The 25,450-nt window shown below is 46.7% G+C and overlaps 1 protein-coding gene across 1 annotated transcript; it reads right to left on the bottom strand.

Moving 5' to 3' along the window:
- Window positions 1-1,462: 1,462 nt before the first annotated feature.
- PDCD2L (programmed cell death 2 like) lies at window positions 1,463-25,450 on the bottom strand. The gene is made up of 8 exons (XM_084812237.1): window positions 21,989-25,450; window positions 18,904-19,067; window positions 18,056-18,125; window positions 8,516-8,910; window positions 5,245-5,349; window positions 4,054-4,205; window positions 1,738-2,214; window positions 1,463-1,607 (listed from the first exon to the last, which is right to left on the bottom strand). The coding sequence occupies exons 1-7, from the start codon at window positions 22,418-22,420 to the stop codon at window positions 2,084-2,086; spliced, it is 1,449 nt and encodes a 482-aa protein (XP_084668363.1). The 5' UTR covers window positions 22,421-25,450; the 3' UTR covers window positions 1,463-1,607; window positions 1,738-2,083.

The raw sequence follows: 25,450 nt of genomic DNA, 5'->3' as shown, positions 1-25,450 counted from the left end.
CGGGCGACCCCTAGCGGCTGGGAGGCGGCGGGGCAAGGAAGGCGCCCGGGGGGAGCCGTCGGGTCGAATCCGGGCGGGGCGGGAGCCGTCGAGCGGCCCTCGGGGAACCGGCCGTTCCGGGCTGGGTGGCCGCGGGCAGCGCCCTCCGGAGAAAACGCACCTGCCAGAGCAGCAGGTTTGCTCTGGGCGAGACTTCCCCACCCTGGTGCCCTCCAGATGGGTTGGACTGCAATTCCCATCATTCCCAGCCAGCAGAACCAGTCAGAGCCAGTGTGGTGTGGTGGCGAGCGTTGGACTGGGGCGCAGGAGACAGGCCCCCTCTCCGCCACGAAGCCCAGCGGGTGGCGGCCTAACCGGCCTCGCAGGGTTGTTGTGAGGATCAAACACAGGGGAGCAGACACGCCGCCTTGGACTCCCTCGAGGAAGAAGCCGGGATGTGCACGTAACAACGAAATATCCATCGCAACTCGCCTGCAGCCTGAGGTGCTGCCTGCAGTCCGCAGCCAGCCTCTCCCCCCGCCGGGGTGTGCTCCAAGCGGCCCGAGTCGTTTTGCCGGCCCCGGAGCCCGTGGCGGAACGGAACACTTACCCTGCGGAATCCTCTTCGGCCGGTTCCTCCAGCTCCGAAGCGCCAGCGATACGGCCGCCCTGACGCCATTTGCGTCCGCAGTCAGTCGCCTTCAGCCAGCGATACGGCATGGCGGCCGTATCGCTGGCACTTCGGAGCCAGCCGAAGGAGGATTCCGGGGGGAGGAATGGATCCCCCCCCACGGGCAGACTCCCCACGGACCGGCAGGTAGGGGATCCGCCCATCCCTAGGTCGGAGCAGTAGGTAGCGCAGATGTCATTCACGCTACTGTGCCACCTGCCCTCTTTCCCTGTAGGGCTGAAGGCCAGGGCGTCCTCGGAACGGAGGCAGAGGAGATAAAACAGCTGCCACAGGCTATAGCAGCCAATAGCTGGGCCGGTTGGAAACGATGGGAGTTGCAGTCCAAGACATCGGGGGGGCACCAAGTCAGGCAACTGGATGTAGAAACTGGCCCCCCGAAACTGGGGGGATGGCGGCCCCACGAGCGCGCCCTCCCCGAGAGTTCTGCCATAAGCACTTTCTTCATTTGACTTCCAGCCTGCCCCCTTCCTGGGGGTCCGCCCCTTGGCTTGCATGTGCTATCTTTATCCCCTTCCCAGCACAAACATTTACATCTGATAGCAACACAACTAGGCAAACACGGGGCCACCCCTAAATAAATGCTAAGAAGGGCCAGGAATGCAAAGGGCTCCTCTCAGAGGTCACACATGGTATCTGAACAGTGGGATTTCCACTCGCCTGCATTTTGGCACATGTGTGTGCGCACGCACGCACACACATCCTATCCATATGTCACTAGGCCAGTGTAACACAGCCTGTGGATAGTGGAGGCACGTTTCATCTGAATTAAAACTAGAGGCACACATTACAGTTAAAAAAAAAAGAGGTTTACTTTCATTCTGCATAAGAGCAGGAGTTATCAGAGGAGCTCAAACCTCTCCGTTTCTGCATGAGTTACAGTTCTGGCCATGCCTCCTAATCACTGATCCTCTAACTCAGCCTTCCCCAACCTGGTGCCCTCCAGGATGTGCCAGACTACAACTCCCAGAATCCCTGACTGGGAGATTTTGGAGTTGTAGTCTACCACATATAGAGGGCACCAGGTTGGGGAAGGCTGCACTCAGTAGTCTGTGATAAGTTTTTGGTGCTTTTGTTTTTTTTATAATTTTACTCAGAGAATTTCTATACTGCTTTACTTTATTTTAAAAAATCCCAAAGTAGTTCACAAGATAAAATCATGATAAAATATAATAAAACTAATAAATAAAGCTGTAATAAGACAATATAATATCTTATAAAAATAACCAGGGTTAGCTGACCATGCTAAAGTCCAGGGAAACATCTAGGAAAACAAATATGTCTTAAATCATTGGCAGAAACACTCAAAACAGAGTCTGCTTGATCTCAAAGGGAAGATTCATTCCTCATGGTGGGTACCACCATACACACACACATATATATATAACTTTATTTATGCAAGGAATTAAATAGGATCTATTTAAATAATTTTTGATCTGGGTCTTCTTGTACCAAAATAAATTCTTCCAAGGGTGTTTTCTGCTCAGCAGGCCAGCAACTCTTCTCACACGTGTACACTAATGCTGTTCCAAATTCCACTGACACATCTGGTGAGGGGGGAAAAACAGCATTATCCAGGTTGCAAAACCATAACATTTCCCCCACTCCATACACACTTAGGAAGATGTTTCTCAAAGTTCATTTAAATCTCCTTTGTCTCCTAGCAATTTAACCAGTTTTCAGTATGGAACAAAGAATCTTTTTAAACATCACAAGCCTGGCAAAAGCTAACATCTTCAGGACATTGACTTGGAACAGTCTCACAGGCTCCAGTAACTCTTACCTTATTTATTAATTTATTCAAATTATTAGTCGCCCTATAACAAATTGTTCTCAGGGTGACTTATGTAAATACAAATACAACACAAATAAAAATAGTTCAAAGCTGGTTCAGAACTGCAGTCAAAATGCCAGAAACATGAAATAACACTTAAGACAGCTGACAGCCCAGTCCTACAGAATTAGGCATGCCTGAACCCACTGAACTCAACAGATCTAGGTGTGCTTAAGTTTGCACAGGATCCCCTGGCTGTACGGCTGCTACTGTCCAAGCTTAAATGAGGAGGCAGCCTTTTCCAACCACATGCAGGAATAAAGAATTCATTGCAACCAATCCCATAGGACAAGTCAACCCAAACCGGCAAACTCATTTTTAATAATAAATACAGCATCACCAGGCAAGAAAAGAGCTGGAAAATCATCCACATCAACTTTCAAGGCAGAACGCCCCCTGCCCCCCATATCTGGCCTTTCTCTCCCCCTTAAAATTTATCTGACATAATTCAAATTACAATGTGCCTTTAATGTAGTGCAGAAGAGAACAAATCTGTCACAGAGAGCCTTGGGGGGCAGGCAGGGATAATGATAAGCGGGGCGGGGGAGGGATTGCGGAAGCCCACTTCTCCCAAGTCTCCCACAACTCCCATTATCCTCAGCCAATGCTGTTTGGGGGATGATGGGAATTGTAGCACAAACATCTGGAGGGCACCAGATTGTCTATCCCTGTGTTAAACTATCAGCATGAGGCAAATCCAATCTACAGGGCTGTTCCAAAAAGTAAGTTGTATAGGGGCAGATTTTCACCTATGCAACTCCACTCCCATACATAAGTAAGTCCTTGATGGTTCTCTCAAAGCCTTTATTTGAAATAGTGTGAAATATTCTTCAAAGGGCAGAAATATTGGTTAAAATAGTACTACGTTACAGCTGGTTGTAAGATGTCCTAAGCAAACATAGCCAATGGAACGGCTGCTTCTATTGAAAAACAAAATTAAAATAGACGTATAAAAGATAAGTTGCAAAGAATCCATAAGAGAGTATTGCAATATTAATTTCGGGGAGGCAGTTGCACAGGAACACCTGAGGAATCCTGATCCATCTCAACAGAACATGTAGGGGAGAAGATCTTAGTGCACTGGGCCTACTGTCTTCATTCGATAAGCTTTTCTGTCTGTCCTAGGAATACCAGAGAAGCTTAACTTGATTCCAGTTACCAAGGACAAGATGCTTGCTTGCTTGGTCACTACTTCAGACAAGCAGCAAGTACAATTTAGTAGATATTATATTGGATTCCCTGAACATACATTTCAAGGTATTAAAAATAATTAAGACATTTGCAACACAATCCTATGCAAGTCTACTCAGAAGTAAACCAACTGAGTTCAATGGAGCTTACTTCCAGGTAAGTGCGTGTAGGATTGCAGCCTAGACATGCAAGATCCTATTGTAGCCTCCCCCAACCTGGGGCCCCTCCAGATATGTGATGGGAGTTCTGGCCTGATGTCTCTGGAGGGCACCACGTTGGGGGAGGCTGCCCAATTGTCTCAGCTTCTGAAAGTAATGAAAAGGAGAAGAAATTGCAGGCTGCAATTTAAAGGGGTCTGTACCTTCATCTCTGGCCTTGAGCATGCTGACCAAAGTGGGCATAAGTTGAAATTCAAAGATTCTCTTGCTACTGCAGTTCCTACAGGGTGGGACTGCTGTCTCGATGTCTGTTGAAGGGCAGGTGATAAATAAAGGCTTCCCCCCCCAGGAGTACCTAAAGGTAAAAAGAGCCCATACATTTGCCTTTATCAACATTTAATCACATTAGAGGAAACAGCCCCTCATCACATCATGTCCTCACTTCATGCTCACCCTCTCCCTCCCTCACACATACAGAGGTGTAGGAAATTCTGATCTGTAGCGCAAGGCCACACCACTGGAAGGTGCCTGTGAATCCCCCAATCATAGGGGCAGGGGTCTCAGTCAACTGACATTCTATCTGGAGGGTGGGCCAACCAGGTCGGAGAGACCCACTCAGTTGCTTATTTCTTTCACATGCGAACACATGCAATGCAGAGTCCACCAAGGGGAAATGGCTCTTGCACTTCTGTGCGTGTGAAGCAATTGTCTCTGTGAACCGGTAATTCAGAGATCACTCAACCTGCTCTGTACTTAATCTGGCTGAAACTCACTGAAGTCAGGATGATAGGTTGGAATCCTCAGGACCTCAGCCCCCTGGGCCAAATATATCCCCCTGGGGTTCCGCAGATGGCCCCAACTCCTTTCCTTTGCCCCACCTCTTTTCCCCAACCAATATTCTCATTGGCTGCCTCTCAACTTCAGAATTCTGGTCCCTTGGGGACTCATCAAAGCCTCAGCCTGTACATAGTCTAGAAACAGGGTTTCTCGCTCTTGTAGCTTTCTGCTGCAAGATTTGGCAACTCCTTCCTTATTAGATTTTGCCTTTGGCCAAGCCTTAACCTGGCAATTTGGATGCAGTTGATCCAAAATCCATCCTAATGCTGTCTTCCTCGCATGGATTTCTCTTCAGTTTCCCTGATCCAATGGATTGGAGTAACTATTTAAGATACATTCCTTGATAGTGTCTAAGGCAATCTTCTCCAACCTGCTGCCCTCCAGATGTGCTGCAGCATGGCCAATTGGGAAGTGGCCATGCTGGCTGGGGGAGTTGTAGTCCAACGTATCTGGAGGGCAACATGGTGCGAAAGGCTGGTCTAAGGAAAAACTAATTTAATTCCTGCCCAATGCTCTGCTCTCCAATACAAAGAAACTAAGAAAATGAGCCAGCCTACCTTAAGATCTGTTCCTGGCAGGCAGAAATTCTTTTCATAAACTTATGGAACACCTGGTCTCTCTTTTCAGCTTCAGTCTTCTCATATTTCTCATTAGGTGCATAACTAAGCATAGGAAACATTTGCCAATGTTAGTCATCGTAACATTACCAAATGACAACACACTCAGAAATGTTTTCTACTTAACAGGCAATGCATAAATACTGTTGGTATTAGTTCAGCAGATGTCCCAGTACTGAGACATACCAAAGTTTCAGGCACACATGAATTTAAAGTCTTGTCTGCCCCCACCCCTCGCTCTGATCATTACGTTTTGTTCCCCCTTAAAAATATTGGGGCCTCAAAAATGCTCAGTTGGGGTTGCTCCAATCACTACCCCTTTTCGTTCCACGGTTAAAAAAAATGGTGCCTCAAAAATGTGCAATTGAGGTTGTGATTTTTAAAAATTATTTTTTAGGTTTGTCTTTCACAATTGTGCACTTATGACTGTCTGATATATGGTCTTGCCTGGTCAGTTTCCTTGTATGTGTCAGCTCTCAAAGGGAGCTCTGAAGTAAAGTAGGTAATACAAAAGGAAACTGACAAGATGAGTTTGCAAATGGGCCAATTTGGGCACAGTTATGAAGGACTGGGGAGAAATAACGGTAAGAGAAAGTAGCACAATTCAGAAGAAACGAAAATGGGGGGGGGGGCAAACCAAGTAAGTGAACCCAAAGGCCTGGATAGACGTGCGCACGTAATATCTCCCACTTGGCAATGTAATCCTCTCACTTTTAAGTGTTGAATTGACACGTGTCAAGAGTTCTCCACCTATTTGACACTTTCCCAACTCTCCAGCTACTCTAGAAAGGGGAGATTTCTCCCCTACCCCCATGATTTCATGGGTCCTTTTCGCAGCACTTACTGCTGCAGTTGCTGTGTTACTACTGGGTCTTTCCTTTCGCTATTATTTCTCCCCTGGTCCTTTGAAACTGTATGCAAATTAGCTGATATTGCAACCTCATCTTGTCAATTTCCTTGTACGTTACCGCTCCACTTTGCTGCTTCCTTGGACAACTGAAGAACACTGACCAGTGGACACCTGTAAGAGCGCACTTGTGGAAGACCAACGTTAAAAAAAAAAATTGCAATCCCAATTGTGCATTTTTGAGGCACTGAAAAATAAACTAAAAAAAAGCCAGGCAACGGGTGGCAGTCCTTCCAAAGTGCCATGTCATCATCAGTGGAAGGGCAGTCACCGGCGAGATTATGAAAAATGAGCAGCGTGGGCTTTTTTGCCACTCTCAGCGAGTGGCTCTGTAGCCAATTGCCGCAACCCACGATAAAATTGCTCTCCTGGGTTCAGAGGACATGACAACCCATTGTGGGCAAGAACAACCCTACAACAAGCCATGGGTTTTTGGCATGGCTTGTTCCCCCCAAATAAGCCACACCACGGAAAAAGCTCCAGGTTCAGATGACACAACTCATCATGGCTGGCTGCCCATGGTGGGTTGTCGTGTGGTGTGAACCCAGTCATTGTTTAATGTATACTCTTGGTAGCACAAAAGTGATTGTTACCAAAAGTTGGTAGGATAATTTCAACCCTGCATCTTATTGATTATAGTTAAAAAATGGAATTGGAGATGGCAGGAAGAGTCCGACTTATTTATCTAGTAATCACTGAACTAAAACTATACAGGAGCAAGAAAACATCTGACAATTGTTAGATCTAGAGAACTGTGTTCAAAATTGTTTAATGTGTGGTATCAGACCCCATTAAAGTTGAACAAAATAACCAGTTTTATGTAGCTGATTTTCATCTTTAAACCAGTGAATTCCTTCATATACATTTTTATTAGTTATAAAATTTTTAAAATGCATTAAATATTCTGCACAGGACTAAAACCCAGAAGAAAAAACCCGTGAAGTACATATATATTCTTTAAGTGCAAGGTGTTGGTGTAATGTTCAAAATGCAGGCTTTAGACACAAGTATAACTTTCTTTTACATTTATGAGAATCAGGACAACGAAAGGAGAAGGACCATCTTTGAAACCAGAAATTATGTTGGTAGATTGACTGGATGGATAAAAAAATAACAACAATCTTTAATAAATAATTTGTGAATTACATTGTATTTTGGTTGCAAGACACTGGAAAAAACAATAAAGCTACCGTGCAGTACATGGATAAGATCATGGGAGAACAAACATTATTGGACAACTGGAGATGTCTTAGATCTATTAGAATAACATCAACTCATGTGAAGGAGTTTACCAAAAATACTAAATGTTGTACAGAAAGCTTTTTAAAATTTTCTTTTAAGTGTTTAATTATAAAACTGTTTTTTTAAAAACATGTTTTACTCATAAAGAATACAAAAACTGTGTGATTCAAAGGCTGGAATACAAATTTGATCCAATCAAAGATACAACTTTTCCCTAGGTAAACATGTTTAGGGTGAAGGTGCAAGTTCCAGTGAGGTCTAGCCGAGTCAATGGGGCTAAATTCCAAGTATGTATGTTCAGTGCTACAGCATTCAACTGCTCTGCACCTTGGAACAAGCGATGAGACACAAGTGGATATATAAACATTATTTTTGGATTAAAATAGGTCAGTTCTTTTTAGCAGTTAAATAAAATATACATCAGTGAATATAGTGCTTACTTGAATCCAGAATTATTACACTCCTGATCCCTTGATTCTCAGTGGACTAATAATCCACTATACCAAGGAAACATTGTAATTGGCATTAATCTTTTAATTTGGTCACTGTACCTTTTTGACAAAGGTACCTGGAGTGATAGAAGCCACCATTTTGAGTCCTGAGAACATCAGTATTAATTTGGGGTGTGGAGAGAAGACAGATTTCTGGGCCTTGGACTAGCTGAGGTTCCATCTCTGTATTCTTTTACCCTGCTTGAAAAATTGTATTTTGTCCTTGTGAAGGCGGAATGTTCACTTCTGCTGATTCTAAAAATATTTTATGCTGTTGACTTTGCTGCTTTTGACCACCCTTCTTTTCTGGCATTTGGACATCTGAACAATTTTAGTTTTATCTCTATCTTTCTCTGAAGTCTACAATAGAAAAAAATCAGATATTCAAACAAACATTTATTGTACAAATGTTCTATGTTGTAAATCCTCGTTTGCAGTTCTTCTAACAAACAAACGTGGCTGTAGCCCATGACAGACCCTTCAGCTGTGCTAGGAGCCCCCCGAAGCTGAGAGACTCTGGCCCCTCTCTGCTACGCAAGACCTCCCACACTGGCCCTGACTTGCATCTCACCTTTCCGACATCATTTGTTCCAAATCACCACCCTCCCTCTGCTGATATGCCATCAAGAGCTTCTGGGCATGGTCCACATCTTCAAAGCCAAGGTAGTCTTCCTCGTCCACTACACTGATGAAGTAGGACTGGAACATGGGAACACTGCTGGGCGTGACCTGCTCTTCACCAGTTGGATCACAGGAGCAGAAGGGATGTGAGATGCCTGGGACTTCTCCGAGGCTTAGACCTCGGAACTGGGTTTCACAATCTTCTTCTCCGGGCAAAGAGTCTGATGCTGGACGTGAGCTCAGGCTGTGGCCTGTGGTATGTCCAGAAGATGCTATTCCAGTGTCTTCTCCCCAGTCATCTGCTCCTTCACACCAGTCTTTGGCTGCAAGAATACATTCTTGCTTCTGGGAATACAAGAATACAGGAACATAGAAAGTGGGCTTATACCTGAGTCAGATCCAGCCCAGTGTTGTCTACATCAACCTTCCCCAACCTAGCGCCTTCCAGATCCACTGGAATACAACTGGATTCTGGGAGTTGTAGTCCAACACAGCTGGAGGGCACCAGGTTAGGGAAGTCTGGCCTACACTGACAGGCAGCAGCTCACCAGGGTTTCAGGCAGGAGGAGTCTTTCCCAGCCCTCCCTGGACCTAAGGCCTTCTCCACGCAAAGCAGCTGCTCTGCCATGGAGCAATGGCCCTCCAGGCATGCTTCAATGGATACAAATATAGGTCCTGCAAAGTGGTAGTCCCATCCTAGGTCTCTGGAGAGGGGGAGCAGCGTTAGTCTGCTGCAGCCAAAATGAAACGTATTACAGCCATTTAAAGATGAACAAATTATAGCATCAACTTTCCTGGACTAAAGTCCAAGAAAATGTATGCCAGAATAAATGTGTTAATCTTTAAGGTGCCACAAAACCCTTTGGGGTTTTTTGCTTCAAATTTATAAGATGACTTGAATATGCTTTAAAATATGCTGATTTCTAACCAGACTTTCTTTTGACACTTGGCATGAACCTTTTGATTGTATCCAATGTTAAGTCCTACTTAAGAGTAGACCCACTTGAAATGAATGGGACTAGTCATGACTAACAACTCCCATTCATTTCAATGGGTGTACTCTTTAGGACTAACACTGGATACAGCCCTTTGATAGCTTGTCGAAGGGCTGTCTCAGGTATCGGTCCTATTTAAGTTCAACATTATTATTTAGTACATTTCTATCCAGCCCTTCATCCATCATGGAACTCAGAGGAGATTAAATGCGGTTCCCAGGTGGTCTCCCATCCAGGCATTGGACCTGCTTAGCTTCAGCAAAGTGGCTGCCTCATGCGTCTTCAGACTAATGGTTCTATGGGACCTATTCCCAGGTTAGTGTGCATAGTATTGTGGCCTAAGGTCACAATTCTAATATAGACTGCCATCCTAAAGAGTAAGCTGTTCCACTGGACACAGTGAGGCCTACTTCTGAGTAAACATCCCCAGGACTATGCCATTCATCTCAAACATATATATGATCTCTTATTAGCAGTGCTTTAAAGGTGTATTTGCAAGATAAGAGTCTGTTATTAGCCCATAGGAAGAGCACACAAATAGTGGCCAAGATCTAACACAGAATTAGGCACTGTTAAGCCCATTGATTTCAATGGGCTTTTGTATGCTTAACTCTGCCTTGTGTTTAGGAATGTGGTTGGATCCAGATTTGGTTAGAGCAGATCCACTGAAATCAATAGGACAAACTGGCCATCACTAACTTAAGTCCCTTTGATGTCAATGAGTCTACTCTAGACATGACTGTCTGGATCTAACCCTATGACTACAATCCTATCTACTCTAAATCAGGTTACTGCCTTGTTGAACACAGTGAGACTTACTTCCAAGTAAATATGCAGACTACAATTCTGCAAAATAGATAATATGTGAAATCCTTTTTTGTGCACATGCTAACTGAAGCCAAAAATTTAACTCTAATACTATTTACAAGAGAGATCTTAAGTATTTGTGGAATGACGGTATAATAAACCACCAAAGACACACTAGGAATAAACATTTTCAAACAGAACTTGAAAAATAGGGTTGACGCCCTAATCTTAATTGATCAAGGGTGCAATCCTACTGACTGTGCCCTCGATGATCGGAAGCCCCCAAATGTCCAATCATCCAACGCAGGGTGGGAAGAACAGTGGAGGCAATCTTCGCCTACCCGTCTTCCCACCCTACATTTTTTGCTAGATGGGCTTTTTTGCCAGTCTAGCAACAGTGCTTCAGAGGGAAAGGAGACTGGAAAGGCCTCAGGGATAGCTCGTACCCTGGCCAGTCTGGTCTCCCCTCTGTCCACCGCAATGCCCCCTTTCGCCCTCTTTGAGGTTGATTTTCCAACCTGAGAGGGCAGCCAGGGAGGTCAGACCTCCGACTATCCCTCCTGAGGGGGGAGCGCCGTCTTCAACCTCAGAAGCGGAATCCCCTGTGACCTATGGCATCTCTGACAATGTCTAGGGGCCATAGGATTGTTCTATAATCATAGGAGTTTTAACTGATTAAATGCGCATTAATTTCCATATGTATTGCATCAAAGTAGCAGCGTGCAAGCGTCAGATTTCCAAAGCATGGCAGCCATTTCGTCACCACCTGCCATTTGTGTAACCCGTAACACCACACCACCCTCCGCTGGTCAAAGTTGTTATTGCTACTTCCTTGTTCTTCTTCTGGAGGTTTTATGATGAAGCAAGACCTAAAGGCCCTATTACTGCCACATCAAATTAGATCAGGAATTTAACTCACAAACTGCTGGCTAAGCTACTATCAAGAATGAGCCACCAGATGGCAGAGATCACAGAAGACTTAATCTCACAGATCTTAAGGAGACCAGCCAAATCCCCAACAGGAGCTCCCCTATCCCTCAACATACGGAGAAAGGGCTCCTGTTTTCTTCAATATTTTATACAATCCCATAGAATATGATCCATTGTCTCTGATACTCCACAGGCTGCACAAATATCTGAACCCACTTGCCCAATACTGAATAGATTGCTTTGAACTGCACAGTGACCAGTTAATACTCGAAAGATACAAACTTGCCAAGCTCAACCAGGCTGATTTTAAAGTCTCGCAAATTAGGGCAAAAGGAGAAAACCCTGCAACTGGTACTGCTCCCTTCCCAATTTTTTTTTTGCTATCTTTGACTACATTCCCGTAGCAGGAAGCTCTTAATTTCACTATGAGATAAAGGTACTTGAACATCAATAAAGGTTCTATTTAAAGCCTCCTTTGCTGTACAATCTGCCATTTCATTCAATGTAATGCCAACATGAGCTGGTATCCAACAAAAGCCAGCCCATATGCCCATTATATGCAATTCTGAGCCTAAGGCCCATATTTCATTTACAATGTTGTTCTTGTAATCTATGCCACCAGACTGAATAGCAACTAGCCCAGAAAGGGAATCAGACAAAACAAGGGCATGGGCTGGACGAACCTCCATAATCCATTCTAGTGCCAAACAATGGCCACCAATTTGGCTGACATAATCAAGATCCAGTTGGAAAGGCAATCTCCTTTATGTATACCAAAACTAGGTACACAAAATGCCGTGCTAGCACAACCATTCATACGATCTCTAGAGCCATCCATATAGATCATACAGCGCAAGCTCCACCAAGCAAGGGCACTGTTTTGGCACACAGAATTTGAGTATCATATAACTTCAAGATGACTGGAGAGGCAACCACCCAATGGGAAAAGACCATCCCGGCGGTTTTACTAAGGGAGAACCGAAATCCCCAGGAATTTCCCCATTCTTCTACTTTACCAAGAGCCAAATTTAGTCTAGAAACAGCTACTTGCAAAGACCTACTACGAGCCCAAATCACACAATCATTTGACCAGAGGAAGATGGTTAATTATGACATTAAAAAGGGAAGAACTGGTATTACTGCTCTGGGGGATACCTTTTTCCAGAGGCCGAGCCTCTGTTAGTTCAGACCCCACCCTAACTCTCAATTGCCACCCAAATAAAAAAAAATCACAACCACCAAAACATCCTACCTCTTGGACCCAACTGATAATGCTTGTGTAACAAGCCCTCCTTCCAAACCATGTCATAGGCTTTTTCTATATCAAAAAGACTGCTACACAAAATCCTTTAATACAAAAGGATTTCCAAATCTCTGTTTCTAAGCGAATGATGTTATCCATAACATGATGACCACGGTGAAATCCACTTTGCGCCGGAGACAATAAGCCATGTTTTTCCATAAAAGCCATCAATCTAGAATCAATGATATGCTCCATCACTTTACATAAACAAGAGGTGAGAGCTACAGGTCTACAGGAAGCTGGATCAGATATGGACTTCCCTGATTTACCAATGGGGAATACAACTGCCTGCTTCCATCTTTTAGGAATCGAACCCTTCCTCCAAATTACATTATAAAATGTCAGGAGAATTCTTTGACATTCACCAGGTAAATGTCAAGGGATTTCATAACTTGTATCATCTTCCCCAGGGGAAGTATTTCTGCTAGTAGTTCTGAAAAAAAAAGACCTTTTTTTCAACATAGGCAGCCTCTCCTCCTTTTGATGGATAGGGACCCTTGTATTGCGGATGTACTGAATATAGATTTTGCTCTTTGGGAATTGGAGAAGGCTTTGAATAAAAACAGAAAGCTCTCACCTCTTGTTTATGTGGGCTAGATGAAACAACTATCTGGTGGATCCACAGCTGGCTACAGAATCGGACTCAAAGAGTGCTTATCAAAGAGATCTTCTCCAACTGGGGAGAGGTAACAAGTGGGGTACCGCATGGCTCAGTCCTGGGCCCAGTGCTCTTCCACATTTGTATTAATGACTTGGAGGAGAAGGTGCAGGGAATGCTGATCACATTTGCAGATGACACAAAATTGGGCAGGATAGCTAATACCTTGGAGGACAGAAACAGAATTCAAAGTGATCTGGATAGACAGGAGCACTGGGCAGAAAACAACAGAATGACATTTAATAGGGATAACTGCCAAATTCTGCACCTAGGAAAAAGAAACCAAATGCACAGCTACAAGAGGGGGGATACGTGGCTCAACAACACGACAAGTGAGAAGGATCTTGGAATTGTTGTCGATCACAAGCTGAAGATGAGCCAACAATGTGATGTGGCTGCAAAAAAGGCCAATTCTCTTCTGGGCTGCATTAATAGAAACATGGCTTCCAAATCCCCGGAAGTACTAGTTCCCCTCTACTCAGCACTGGTTAGGCCTCATCTGGAGTACTGTGTCCAGTTCTGGGCACCACACTTTATGCAGACAAGCTGGAGAAGGTTCAGAGGAGGGCAACAAAGATGATTGGGGACTGGAAACAAAGCCCTATGAGGAGAGACTGAAAGAACTGGGCATGTTTCGCCTTGAGAAGAGAAGACTGAGGGGAGATATGACGGCGCTCTTCAAGTACTTGAAAGGTTGTCACAGAGAGGAAGGCCAGGATCTCTTCTTGATCATCCCAGAGTACAGGACACGGAATAATGGGCTCAAGTTACAGGAAGCCAGATTCCGGCTGAACATCAGGAAAAGCTTCCTGACTGTTAGAGCAATGCAACAATGGGACCCATTCCCTAGGTAGGTGGTGGGCTCTCCCACACTGGAGGCATTCAAGACGAGGCTGGACGGCCATCTGTCAGGGATGCTCTGACTCGGATTCCTGCACTGAGCAGGGGGTTGGACTCGATGGCCTTGTAGGCCCCTTCCAACCTACTATTCTATGATTCTATGATACTGGCATATCCATTCTAAGATTGCTGCAAAACTGGCGCCAACTAGTCCTTTTAACATCTCTTGACGTTCTTTTAACCAAAGCTTTACAGCGTTTATACTCTTACCAGGTTTCCTGTTGTAAAGGATTGTCTAACTCTCCAATATGCTGCATTATGCATACGAATACCCCTACTACATTCTTCCGTCCACCAAGGAACAGCTAGACGGGGCCTCAATTTTGGCTTACACTTTGGGATAGCCAGAGAGGCAGCATCTATTCATCCAGAGGTAATTTTGTCACAAAAGACTTCCACATCTGTTGTATCAATCAGAGATTCAAAGATGCTTAGACATTTTTCCTGAAAAAGTTTCCAATTGGCTTTATTGAAATTCCAATAAGAAATCGAGCTATTATCAACTAAATTACCCTTCCCTCTATATGTTATTTTCACTGGGAAACGACCACTGCCTGTTGAGCTTTCCTCTAGGACCTCCCATCCATATAGAAGAGCAATTCGTCTCAGTGCACTTCCCAAATCCAAACAAGAGGAGCTGCCCGTATCAACGTCAAACCAAGAAGACGTTCCATTAGTTAAAAGAACCAAATCAGCAGAATCACGCTCCTCTAGTATTTTTCCACTACTATCCGCCCTACAGCTACCCCAGATACTATGTGACTATTAAAATAACCACGTGTAATACGAGGCCCTGTCATTCCAACTAAAACTTGACCCAGGCCCTCCACGCTCAAAGGAAGGCAGGGATGATAAATATTAACCACATGTAAAACACCCGAGTCATTCATTAGAGGAATATCCACTGCTAAAACGTCAAAATTTGTATCTGGTACAACCACCACTACATATACCAACGTCTCCCTTATAAAAACAGCCACACCTCCTCCCACTCCAAACTCTCCATCCTTCTGAATAAAGACATAGCCTGGCAGCTTACAATTTAAAGATTGCAACAACCAAGTTTCTTGTATACAAATGCTATCAGGTAAACTCTCTAAAGAGGAGAGGAGGTGTTTCAGTTCTTGGCCATGGGCAACTAAACTATGTGCCTTCCAGCTCCAAATTTCCAATCCAGCAGAATTAGATCTCAGGGCTACCTAAAAGCTCACAAATAAGCTCAGTAGTTAAGTTATCCACTCCCAGAAATTTTCCAGCCACTTTTAAAATAATCATCACTTTCTCGGTCTTCTTTTGGGTTTGAGCTGTGCAATTAATCACCTCTACTACAAAAGCAAGGAAGCGGTCCTTTTTAACTACCAACAGATCTTTATCAGCAACCCCTCCCTCTGCTAAAATAGTAAAAGAGGACACTGAGGGAATAGAAGGGGGGATAAGCACCCCACTCTCCCCTTTTTCCTGTTTCTTATAGCACCCAACAGCAGTTGCAATGGGCACACCCAGCTTCACTCTCACAGTATGGATGCCCAAGATTTCTGGGCAGTTGGACAACCTCTAGATATAGGGCCATGAGGTCCCCCACTGTTACAGCAAGTCAAGGTAAAGGAGCCATCACATAGTCGGAATGAATGAGGACCCCCCACACTTTCCACATCGTACATTACTCCAACATACCGCAGCCACATGCCCAAAGGCTTGACAATGAAAACAACGAAGGGAAGGAGGGATATACGGTCTAATCCTAAAAGCCTGATACCCAAGCATTAAATGCTCCAGGAGAGTTTGTCCCTTGATAGAGAAAACAGTGGTTGACAGAAGAACCCTGCCACCCTCTTTAAATGTAAAATGCTTAACTAGAGTAACTACGTCTCCCCTCAAAGCCTTTTTAATATCAGCCCCTGTAACTCCCAAAGGAATGCCCAAAATAACTCCCCGTTTCTCAGCTCGGAAATGAGGAAGTTGACAAGAAATTTTAATCTTCCCTAATGTCCACAGAAGCAGCATTTTATCAACCTGTTCTTTACCCCTGTATTCTACTAACAAGTCTCCACCCTGCATATGACATCCATGGGCAACATTGCCCACAGCTTTTTTAATCCACTCCACTAATTTAATAGGGTTCACATCTCCTATTTTCTCTTGAGTTAGAGACTTAACTACCACAAAAAACTTAGATGTTCCCCCTTCTGTAGGAGAGACAGAGGGAGAAAATACTCTAACAGAATCTCCCGCTCTCTTCCTCTTCACTCGGAACCCCGCCCCTTCCTCCTCCTCACCCCAGTCTTCCATAGGTCCCTCTGTACTTTTCCCTGACTCAGGCAAAGAGAGGTCTTCCATTCTCCCAGCTGTCAAGAAAAGAATGCTGCAAAAAACCTTCTGCCCTGCCAAAACCAACCGTTCCTGCTTCCTTGTTTATTACACGGACAAACTTGTAAGCCCCACCGACCCCCAGACACACCCCACTTCATGCAAATGACCCCCAGGCGACACCCCTTTCTCATGTAAAGAAACAAACTGCAAAATGTGGCATGCTTGGCTTAGTCCTCGCTGTCAAGACAATGTCAATGTTGACAAAAGACAACTCCTTCCCCCTCCCTTTCCCTCCCCCTCCCCAAAAGGCGGAGGATGGTAGGAAAAGGGGAGGAGAGGGGTTCAGGGGGAGAGTGAATTGGGCTTCAGCCACAGTTTATGTTCCCACCACAGAGGGAAGAGGTCATTTTCATGAAGTGGGACGTGTCTGGCGCTGTGGGACGTAGAAGTTTGTCTGTGTAACGAACAAGGAAGTAGCAGTAACAACTCTGACCAGTAGAGGGTGCTGTGGTGTTAGGGGTGGCACAAGATGGTGGATGGCGACAAAATGGCTGCTATGCTTCGGACATCTGAAGCTTGCACACCCCTACATAACAGTACAGAAGAAAAAAAATCTCTATTCTTAAAATAATACATGCACATGCTGTAGGAGAGACCATCTTTAGAAGAGGCAGATTCCCTCCTAAGCAAGAAGGAAGGATGTACATCTCTTATAAGAATTTCCAGGGGGGTATCCATGTTGTTCTGTTGCAGCAAAAACAACGATTTCTTTTGGTCCTTTCCACTCAAGGCTTTTTTTGTAAGTGTACTGAGAACCGTTAATTTAACATTAGCCACTGGCAGTGTATTCAAAGGTCCTTTAAATTGCCCATTAATGTTAGATATCACTGTATTAAACCTAAATGCATAATAATAATAATAATAGCAGTAGTAGTACCTTCTGGTTGGGAACGGCATACATCAGAAGGGGAGGAAGCAGCAGTTAGGCACTCTCCATCATGCCTAGATTCACCCCTCCCTCCTGCTACTAATGGCTACTACAGAAGGCCATTAGGGGAAGAGAAAGCTGCGCCTCTTCCACTGTATTAGATCCAACACCATGACCTGCTGAACTTTGCAACTAAGAATCTTGTGCCTGAATTTGCTTTTTTCCTCCTCCCTCCCAATCCCCTTTCCTTTTGTGTCATGTCTTTTAGACTGTAATCCTTATTTCTTGTCTTGTCTCTGCGAGCCTTTTTGGCTAAAGGGTGGGATAAAAATGCTTTAAATAAAGAAATTGTCAAGGCCTGTTCCCAGCTAACCTTGTGTTTCTTGTGGAACTATTTCCATGGATGTTAATATGCATGAACCAAATGAATGTCTGGTTGGCACCTATTCGTTAAGCTACTTCTTCAGTAACTATTCAGTAAACTAGTTCTAGCAGGAATCCACAGATCATCCCTGTGCAAACTACATGGCTGATATGCCAACAACCCACTTTCCCCTGTACCCATGTACTTCAAATCATTCCATGGTTGCCTAACATTACAGTTGATCCTTGGCCACATGTGATTACTTTACGGAAATGTACCTGCTGGTACACAATACCTGCTTCAGTTTGCAGTCTTGCGTTCCTTTTCCTTGAACTTGTAAATACTGGGATCGTAGCACCTTCCAGCTTTAGAAATGCAGGATACACAAGAAGCACAAAGGAAACATAGTTAATGTTTGTGACCAGAACTTCAGTGTTTCATAGCCTTTTCCCTAAATAGTATAGCACAGCGACTAAGAGGCTGAGCAACATCAATCAGGAGCCCCCGGCTTGAATCTCTTCTCTGTCATGAAGTCATCGGTGGTTGTAGGAATGTAGGAATCCACCTTAGAGTGTGCCAGACTCTTGGTCCATCTAACTCAGCACTGGCCGATAGGGGCTCTCTGGGGTCTCAGACAGGAATCTTTCATAGCCCTACCTGGAGACGCCGGGGATTTAATCTGGGACTTTTTAACATACAAAGCATGTGCTCTACTCCAGAGCTGCAGTCCTTCCCCACAAAATAAAATACAACTCTAATCCTCATGGTTCTGAATAAGGGGCTCCTTTAAATAGGGATCTACTAGTAGATCAGTATCGTCCACAGCAACTGGCAGTGGCTCTCCAGGCTCTCAGACAGGAGTCTTTTGTAGCCTTACCTGGAGATGCCAAGGACTGAACCTGGGACCTTTCACATACAGAGCAGGCACTCTGTTACTAGGCAAGCCACTTGGTTCTCGGAGATCGTACGGACCTACCTTAGAGGGTCATAAGGACTGTTGAGAACTTCGAATACATGGTAAAATATCTTTATTATTATTTACCACTACTTAACGATGTGTCTCTAGTGCTCAGGGTCCACCTGCAAACAAGCTATAGCTGCTGCCCCAAATCACTGAGAAGAGACAAAGAAACTGCTACCCACCTTTCCAAGTTCCCCCAGCAGCTTTCCACGGCACAGGCAAAGACATTAATGACACGATGGAAGGGTGAGCCTTCGAGGGGGCAATAGACCTGCACAACGTGCGTCAAGCCAGTGCCGCAAATGCCACAGGCAGGATGGACCAGAGTTACTGAAGGGAGGCAATCCTAGGGCCAAAGGAAAACAACGCAGAAGGTGACGCGCTCTCTTCGTTGTCAGCGGAAGGCATTTAGGTCAAGCAAAACTTCCCAATACTGGCTCAGATTTGACAAAGCCACATAGCGCACATTGGGCTGGATCCGATGTTAGTCTAATTTAAGTCCCATTCATTTCAATGGGTCTACTCTAAGTAGGATCAACCCACACTCACCACGTGACTCTTCTCTCCTGTTCCTCTCCTACTGCTGGCAACAACCAATTAATTATCAGGAATACGATCGCAGTTCAGTGTTTATGCCGACTGCAGTTCAGTGTTTACACCGCAAGATGAGGAGAAAGACAATATTGTCGATGGTTTTAAAGGGGGGACAGACAAATGCATGAGGGAGGGAGGGGGGAGGGAGGGGACAACAGTCAACTCTGGATAATAGTCATATCGATGACTATTAGCCATGATGGTTCAGCTTCAGAGGCCATTGCCCTTGCACCCTGCTTCGGACTTCCCGGTGGCAGCTGTCTGGCTACAGTGGCAAGCAGGATGCTGGACCTGAGGGGGCCCTTCAGTCTGACCCATCCAAGGGGCTCTACTTATGCAAAAGCTACCTCTTCCCTTTCCAGTGAAACTGAACACAAAGAAATGCATCATACCAGGTCAGGCCCCTCGGTCCACCTGGTGCAGCGTTGGACCACAATTTCCACCAATGGCCAGCTATGCTGGCAGGGAATGGTGGGAGTGGCAGCCCAACACATTTGGAGGGCACCAGGCCAAGGAAGACACAATTATATTGGCTAACAGTAGCTCTTCAGAGATTAAGGTCGTAAGAAGAGCCCTGCTGTATCAGACCAAGGGTCCATCTAGTCCAGCATTCCATTCACACAGTGGCCTACAGGAAACCCACGAACAGGACAGAAGTGCAGCAGCACCCTCCTGCCCATGTTACCCAGCAACTGGTGTACACAAGCTTACTGCCTCTGGTAAGCACATAGCCATCAGGACTAGTAGCCATTGATAGCCTTCTCCTTATCTAACCCCCTTTTAAAGCCATCCAAATTGGTGGCCATCACCACTTTCTGAGGTAGCGAATTCCATAGTTTAACTATGGCTGCGTGAAGTCCTTCCTTTTATCTGTCCTGAATCTCCCATCAATCAGCTTCATGGGATGACCCCGTGTTCTAGTATTTTGAGAGGGAGAAAAATGTCTCCCTACCCACATTCTCCACAGCATGTGTAATTTTATACACCTCTATCATGTCTCCCCTTACTTGCTTTTTTTCCCAAGCGAAACAATCCCAGCTGTTGCACTCTTCCCTCACAGCCCCTTGATCATTTTAGTTCCCCTTTCTCCACTTCTTTCAGCTCTACAATATCTTTTTTTTAGATATGGTGACCAGAACTGTACACAGTATTCCAAGTATGGTTGCACCATAGGTTTGTATAGAGGCAATATGATGTTGCCAGTTTTATTCTCAATTCCTAACTATGCCTAACATGGGGTTGGTCAACATTCTCAGTCAGTCACGGCTAGCTGAGATCCCATCAGGCTATACTTGAAGTTGCATTTTTTTTGCCCCCACGTCCATCACTTTACACTTGCTTATACTGAACCACATTTGCCATTTAGAAGCCTGTTCTCCCCGTTTGGAGAGATCCTTTTGGAGCTCTTCCCAATCCCTTTTTGTTTTAACCACGCTAAATAATTTGGTGTCATCAGCAAACTTGGCCACTTCACTGCTCACTCCTAATTCCAGATCCATGTATGAACAGGTTGAAAAGCATTGGTCCTAATACAGATCCCTGTGGGACCCCACTATTTACTTCCGTCCACTGGGAGAATTTGCTGTTTATTCCTACTCTCTACTTCTTGTTGAACCAGCTACTGACCCATAAGAGGACCTCTCCTCTTGTTCCATGACAGCTAAGTTTGCTCAGGAGCCTTTGGCGAGGGACTGTGTCAGAAGCCGTTTGGATTCAGACAGGGGTCTTTCCTCGCAGCTCCTAGAGATGCCAGAGATGGAATCTCTTCCAGTGAGCCGGAGCCCTTCCCCTCACACTCCACGACTCTCTACAGGACTGGGGATTAACACAGTCAAGACCCACAGCTGGTTTGACACCTATGCACAGAACCAATGGTGGGCACTTCGGGCACAATCCTAGGAAGCAATCCTGTGCATGTTTAGACAAAGCCAAGTCTTACAACTCCCAGCACGCCCCGGCTAGTGTGGCTGGTTGGGGCACGCTGGGAGTCGTACAACTTTTTCTGTCTAAACGTGCACAGGATCGCGCCCTTCAGCACCAATTCTGCTCGGAGCCACCAATCTCTGCCTGCCAATCCGGAACGCCGTGGGGCCTTCCTTCTGAGCAAACATGCACAGCAGGGGCAGGCAACCTGGTGCCCTCCAGGCATTCTGGACTACACCTTCCGTACTTGTCCCTGCAGACATAATCCCCGCCCAGAACGGTGGTCTTGTCTCCCTCGCCGTCACGCTCTTGCAAACCTTCCTCAGCCCCGCAACCACGTTTTGGACTGCAACTCCCACCACCCCCAGACAAAACGCCCACCGGCCGGGCACCCTGGGAGTTAGTCTTGGCCGCCCTCCAGGCCTTTTGCACAGCCAGCGGCCACGCTGCCTGGGGGTGACGGGGGTCGCGGTCCACCCCTTCTGGACCGGGCCGGGCCGGGCCGGGCCGGGGAGGGCTCTGCGACGGCCTGGCCCGAGCTCCTAGGCGCGGACGCCGGCGGCCTCCGCCGCGTCATGCCCGCCGGCGAGTACACGCCCCCCCGCGCCGGCTGAGGCTGACGGGCGCGGCCGCCCGAAGCCCTGGGCGGGGGCGCGCCTGCCCCAGGCTGCCGAGGGGCGGCGGCGAAGGCCCGGGCCGGCGCGCCCCCGCCGGAGGGCGAGCCCGCCCGGCCGCGCCCCGCCCCCTCACCGGAGGCCCGCCCACTCTGCTCGCCGCCCCGCGGCGCTGCCGGCCGGCCCGGCGCGCGCGCGGCGGGGCGGGGCCGTCGCGCAGCCCCAGCAGCACCGGCGGCGCGGCGGCGGCGGCCATCGGCGGCGCGGCTCCGGGGCACGCGCAGGGAGGCCTCCCGGAAGCCGGGCCGGCGGCGTCACGGGCCACGTGGGGCGGCGGCCGAGGCGGGCCTTCCGCGCCGCGCTCCCGCCCCGCCCCGCCTGTCCGCGGCCGGCCGGAAGCAAGGCCCAGCGAGGAGAAGCGCCGGGCGAAAGGCGCCTCGGGGCGGCGCCCGGCTGGCGGCGGGGGGGAGCGCCGAGCGCCGTCCCGTGAGGCGGCCGCGCCCGCTCCCCCGTGTTCCGCGCGCCCCGGGCGGCGGCGCGGCTGGAGGGGCGCCGCCGGCGTCGGCATGCGGTGCGCGGCGGGTGCTGGCGCCTCGTGTGAGCCGGCGCTGCCCCGCGCTTGGGCGCCGCCCTCCGCGCTTCGGCCGCGCGGCCCTGAGGAGCAGCCCGCGGCCCGCCAGCAGGCGCCCCGCGGATCGCTAGGGAGGACGGTCCCTCCGCGGGCCGATAACGCCGTGCTTCGTGCAGTGGCCGAGCGCCCTGGCTGGCAGCGCCCCCCCGGCCGGGGAAGGCACGTTCAGCCCCTTCCCGGGCAACGGCCGCGCCAGCGCCTCCGCGTGATGCAGCTGCTCGGGCGTGGCTCGAGTTCTTCCCCGCGCGTGACGTCTCTCTGCATAAAAGTTTATCCCTCTGCGGAAAAGTTTGCCCGGTGTAACAGTCAGGGCTCTCTGCCCCTCTGCGGACAGGGTGGCTGGCTGGCCGCACGTTTAGATCCAGAAGCCTCGCCCGTGTCCAGCGTGATCCGTTGTCCGGCTAGACATCGAACGAAGAGCGTGTGCCGCTCACGCAACGGTGACAGAGCGCATCTGCCTCCACGGACTGAACCAGAAAAACCACGGATCCGCCACTCACGGGCGCAGACACGGCACAAAAGCATGGGTTCGAGGCGGGGATCCGCTTGGTTTCCTCTTATTTTTATAGAGCAGATACCCCAAACCACCGTCATATCATAGAGCACTTCTGCCTCCGTGGACAACCAGAAAAATCCTGGATCTGCCGCCTCTGGGCACAGCCACAGTGCAATAACATGGGTCTGAGGCGATGATCCTCGGGGATCCTCACAATTTTTACAAGAAAGATACCCCTCGTATCTTTCTTGTAAAACACAAGAAAGAAACACAAACACAACCGTATCACAGAGCACGTTTGCCTCCACTGACTGAATCAGAAAAACTGCAGATCCATCATCTGACACAGGCACGGCACAAAAGCATGGGTAGGAATTTTATATGGGATCCACGTGAAACCATGGTCAAATCCTAGATGACACGGATGCCCATGTACTGAACCAAATTACTGATCCTGTACCTGACCATTCCATTCCAGTAGGAAAGCATTGATTCAAGGCGTGCATCCTCAGAACTGAACCTTAAAAATCATGGATCCTGTAATCACTTCTGTGGGGTTTTAGGAATGAGTGAGCATACTAGTGCACGCTGCCTGATCGTCTGTGAGTGAGAGCGGCTAAATAATCCAGGAATACTTCATCCTTGGGTTGTTTGTCTTGATGTGCAGACAAGGAGGTCTGGCTTGTCTCTTCCAGAACAATCCAGAGAAATAACCCCAATCCAAACTGTTGCTTATTTCTCTGGGTTGATTGTGAACAGACAAACTAGAGTTCTTGGTTTCATGTCACAACAAACTAGCAAAGGGCCAGAACATCCCTGGGTTGTTTCGTTGCTCCCACCCACAGCAGAGGCGATCAGGCAGTGTTCACTAGCACGCTTCCACGCTCACAACCCAATATTGTTTTGCTATGTTTACCAGGTCTTTCTCCAAATCCATAATCAAATCAGCTCTCATTGTTCTGTACTTGCTGGCCTCTAAACAGCATGTATCCATTGGAGCATGGTGTCCCCATGGAACAACAACAACAGGTATATGAGGAATAGATCCTCATGAATCATTTTAATAGTTTTTATATGGAACACCTAAAATCAAATGTTAAGTCACACTTTACACCCTTACCTGTGGAGTGCACCATAAAAAGCAGCTTGGATCCAGCAGGCTGCACCACACCATGCTGCACAAGCTTGGATCAGAAGCAGGGTCTTCGTGATTCTTGCACACAAGCCCCACCATGTAATCATAATGACAAAAACCCATCTCTGAGGCACAAGCTCTAACGGATCTCCATGGTTTTTGGAGGCATGCCCATCTAATTACAGCTCACATCCACCTGCAGGTAATCCAATACAAGTAGGGATGTACAGATTTTGTTAGATCCTTTCCAGCTGCGTTTGTCAGGTGTCTTTAATTCTATTGGCCACTCACTGACGGAATTGGATTACTTTCTACAAGAAATTACCTTCCGCTTGTGCAAATGCACATTCTCACTCATGCTCATGAGCACTACTGTGCATTAACACATTATTGCAACACATTAGCACTAATGAGCAGTGATGCAAATCTCCCCCCAAAGTAAAAGAATGGTCTGGAAGGCCACAGAATCTGCAGAAGAAGCCGGTTTGCAGCAGAATCTGCAGGTCACAGAAATAGAAATCTGAACTCATTTGAATCCATTGCAGATGTTGCCAACATCCCCAACTAAAAGTATGGTTTTTTAAATTTCTCTGCTCTTTTCCTGTTAAGAAATGGCAATTCAGTTAGCAATACAACAAATTAGCAATACAACATCAACAGTTACAAAATAAAATAATAATATACAAAACAGAACCAATATATTATTGTATAATAATATACAGCACCAATATCTGTAAAGAGAGCAAATACATAGATTCAGGAGGATAAAACTGTAGCTTCAATTATCATTAAAAGCCTGGTGAAGAAGGATGGTCTTCACCATTTCTCAGAAGGTGGAATGAGAGGAGGCCAGGCACATCTCCCATGGGAGACAGTTTCAAAGGTTTGTTGCCAACACAGAGAAGGTCCTGTCCGTTGTACCAGTGAAACTAACCTCTGACAGTGACAGAATGTGAAGCGGAACCCTCCAGATTTTAAACAGGTGCGCTTGATCACATGGAGACACGTGGTCCTTCACATAATATGGTTGAGCTGGTAATGCTTCAAAGATCAAGACCAGCAATTATATTGCCAATGTTATAGGTATAACTTTTAAGTAGAATGGTATTTGAAGTTGGTGTGTAATGGAGTTTAAATTTAATCCTTTTAAGTAACTTTTTTATATTTTTTCATTTTCTTTCTCGACTTCTTCTTCCTTCTTCCGTTTTCTCCCTCCCCCTTTTTTCGTTATTGCTGTGTCCTCCTAAGAATACTGTATTGTTGGGAAACTGTAGATACTGACTAGGTTGTTGGTACTGTTTATTTAATTTATAAAGATAAAAATAGAATAAAAAGT

This window comes from Heloderma suspectum, chromosome 8, assembly GCF_057233095.1.
Source record: "Heloderma suspectum isolate Gila_16-S chromosome 8, 16-S_ref, whole genome shotgun sequence".
Taxonomy (NCBI): domain Eukaryota; kingdom Metazoa; phylum Chordata; class Lepidosauria; order Squamata; family Helodermatidae; genus Heloderma; species Heloderma suspectum.
This window is presented reverse-complemented; position numbering and strand designations above follow the sequence as displayed.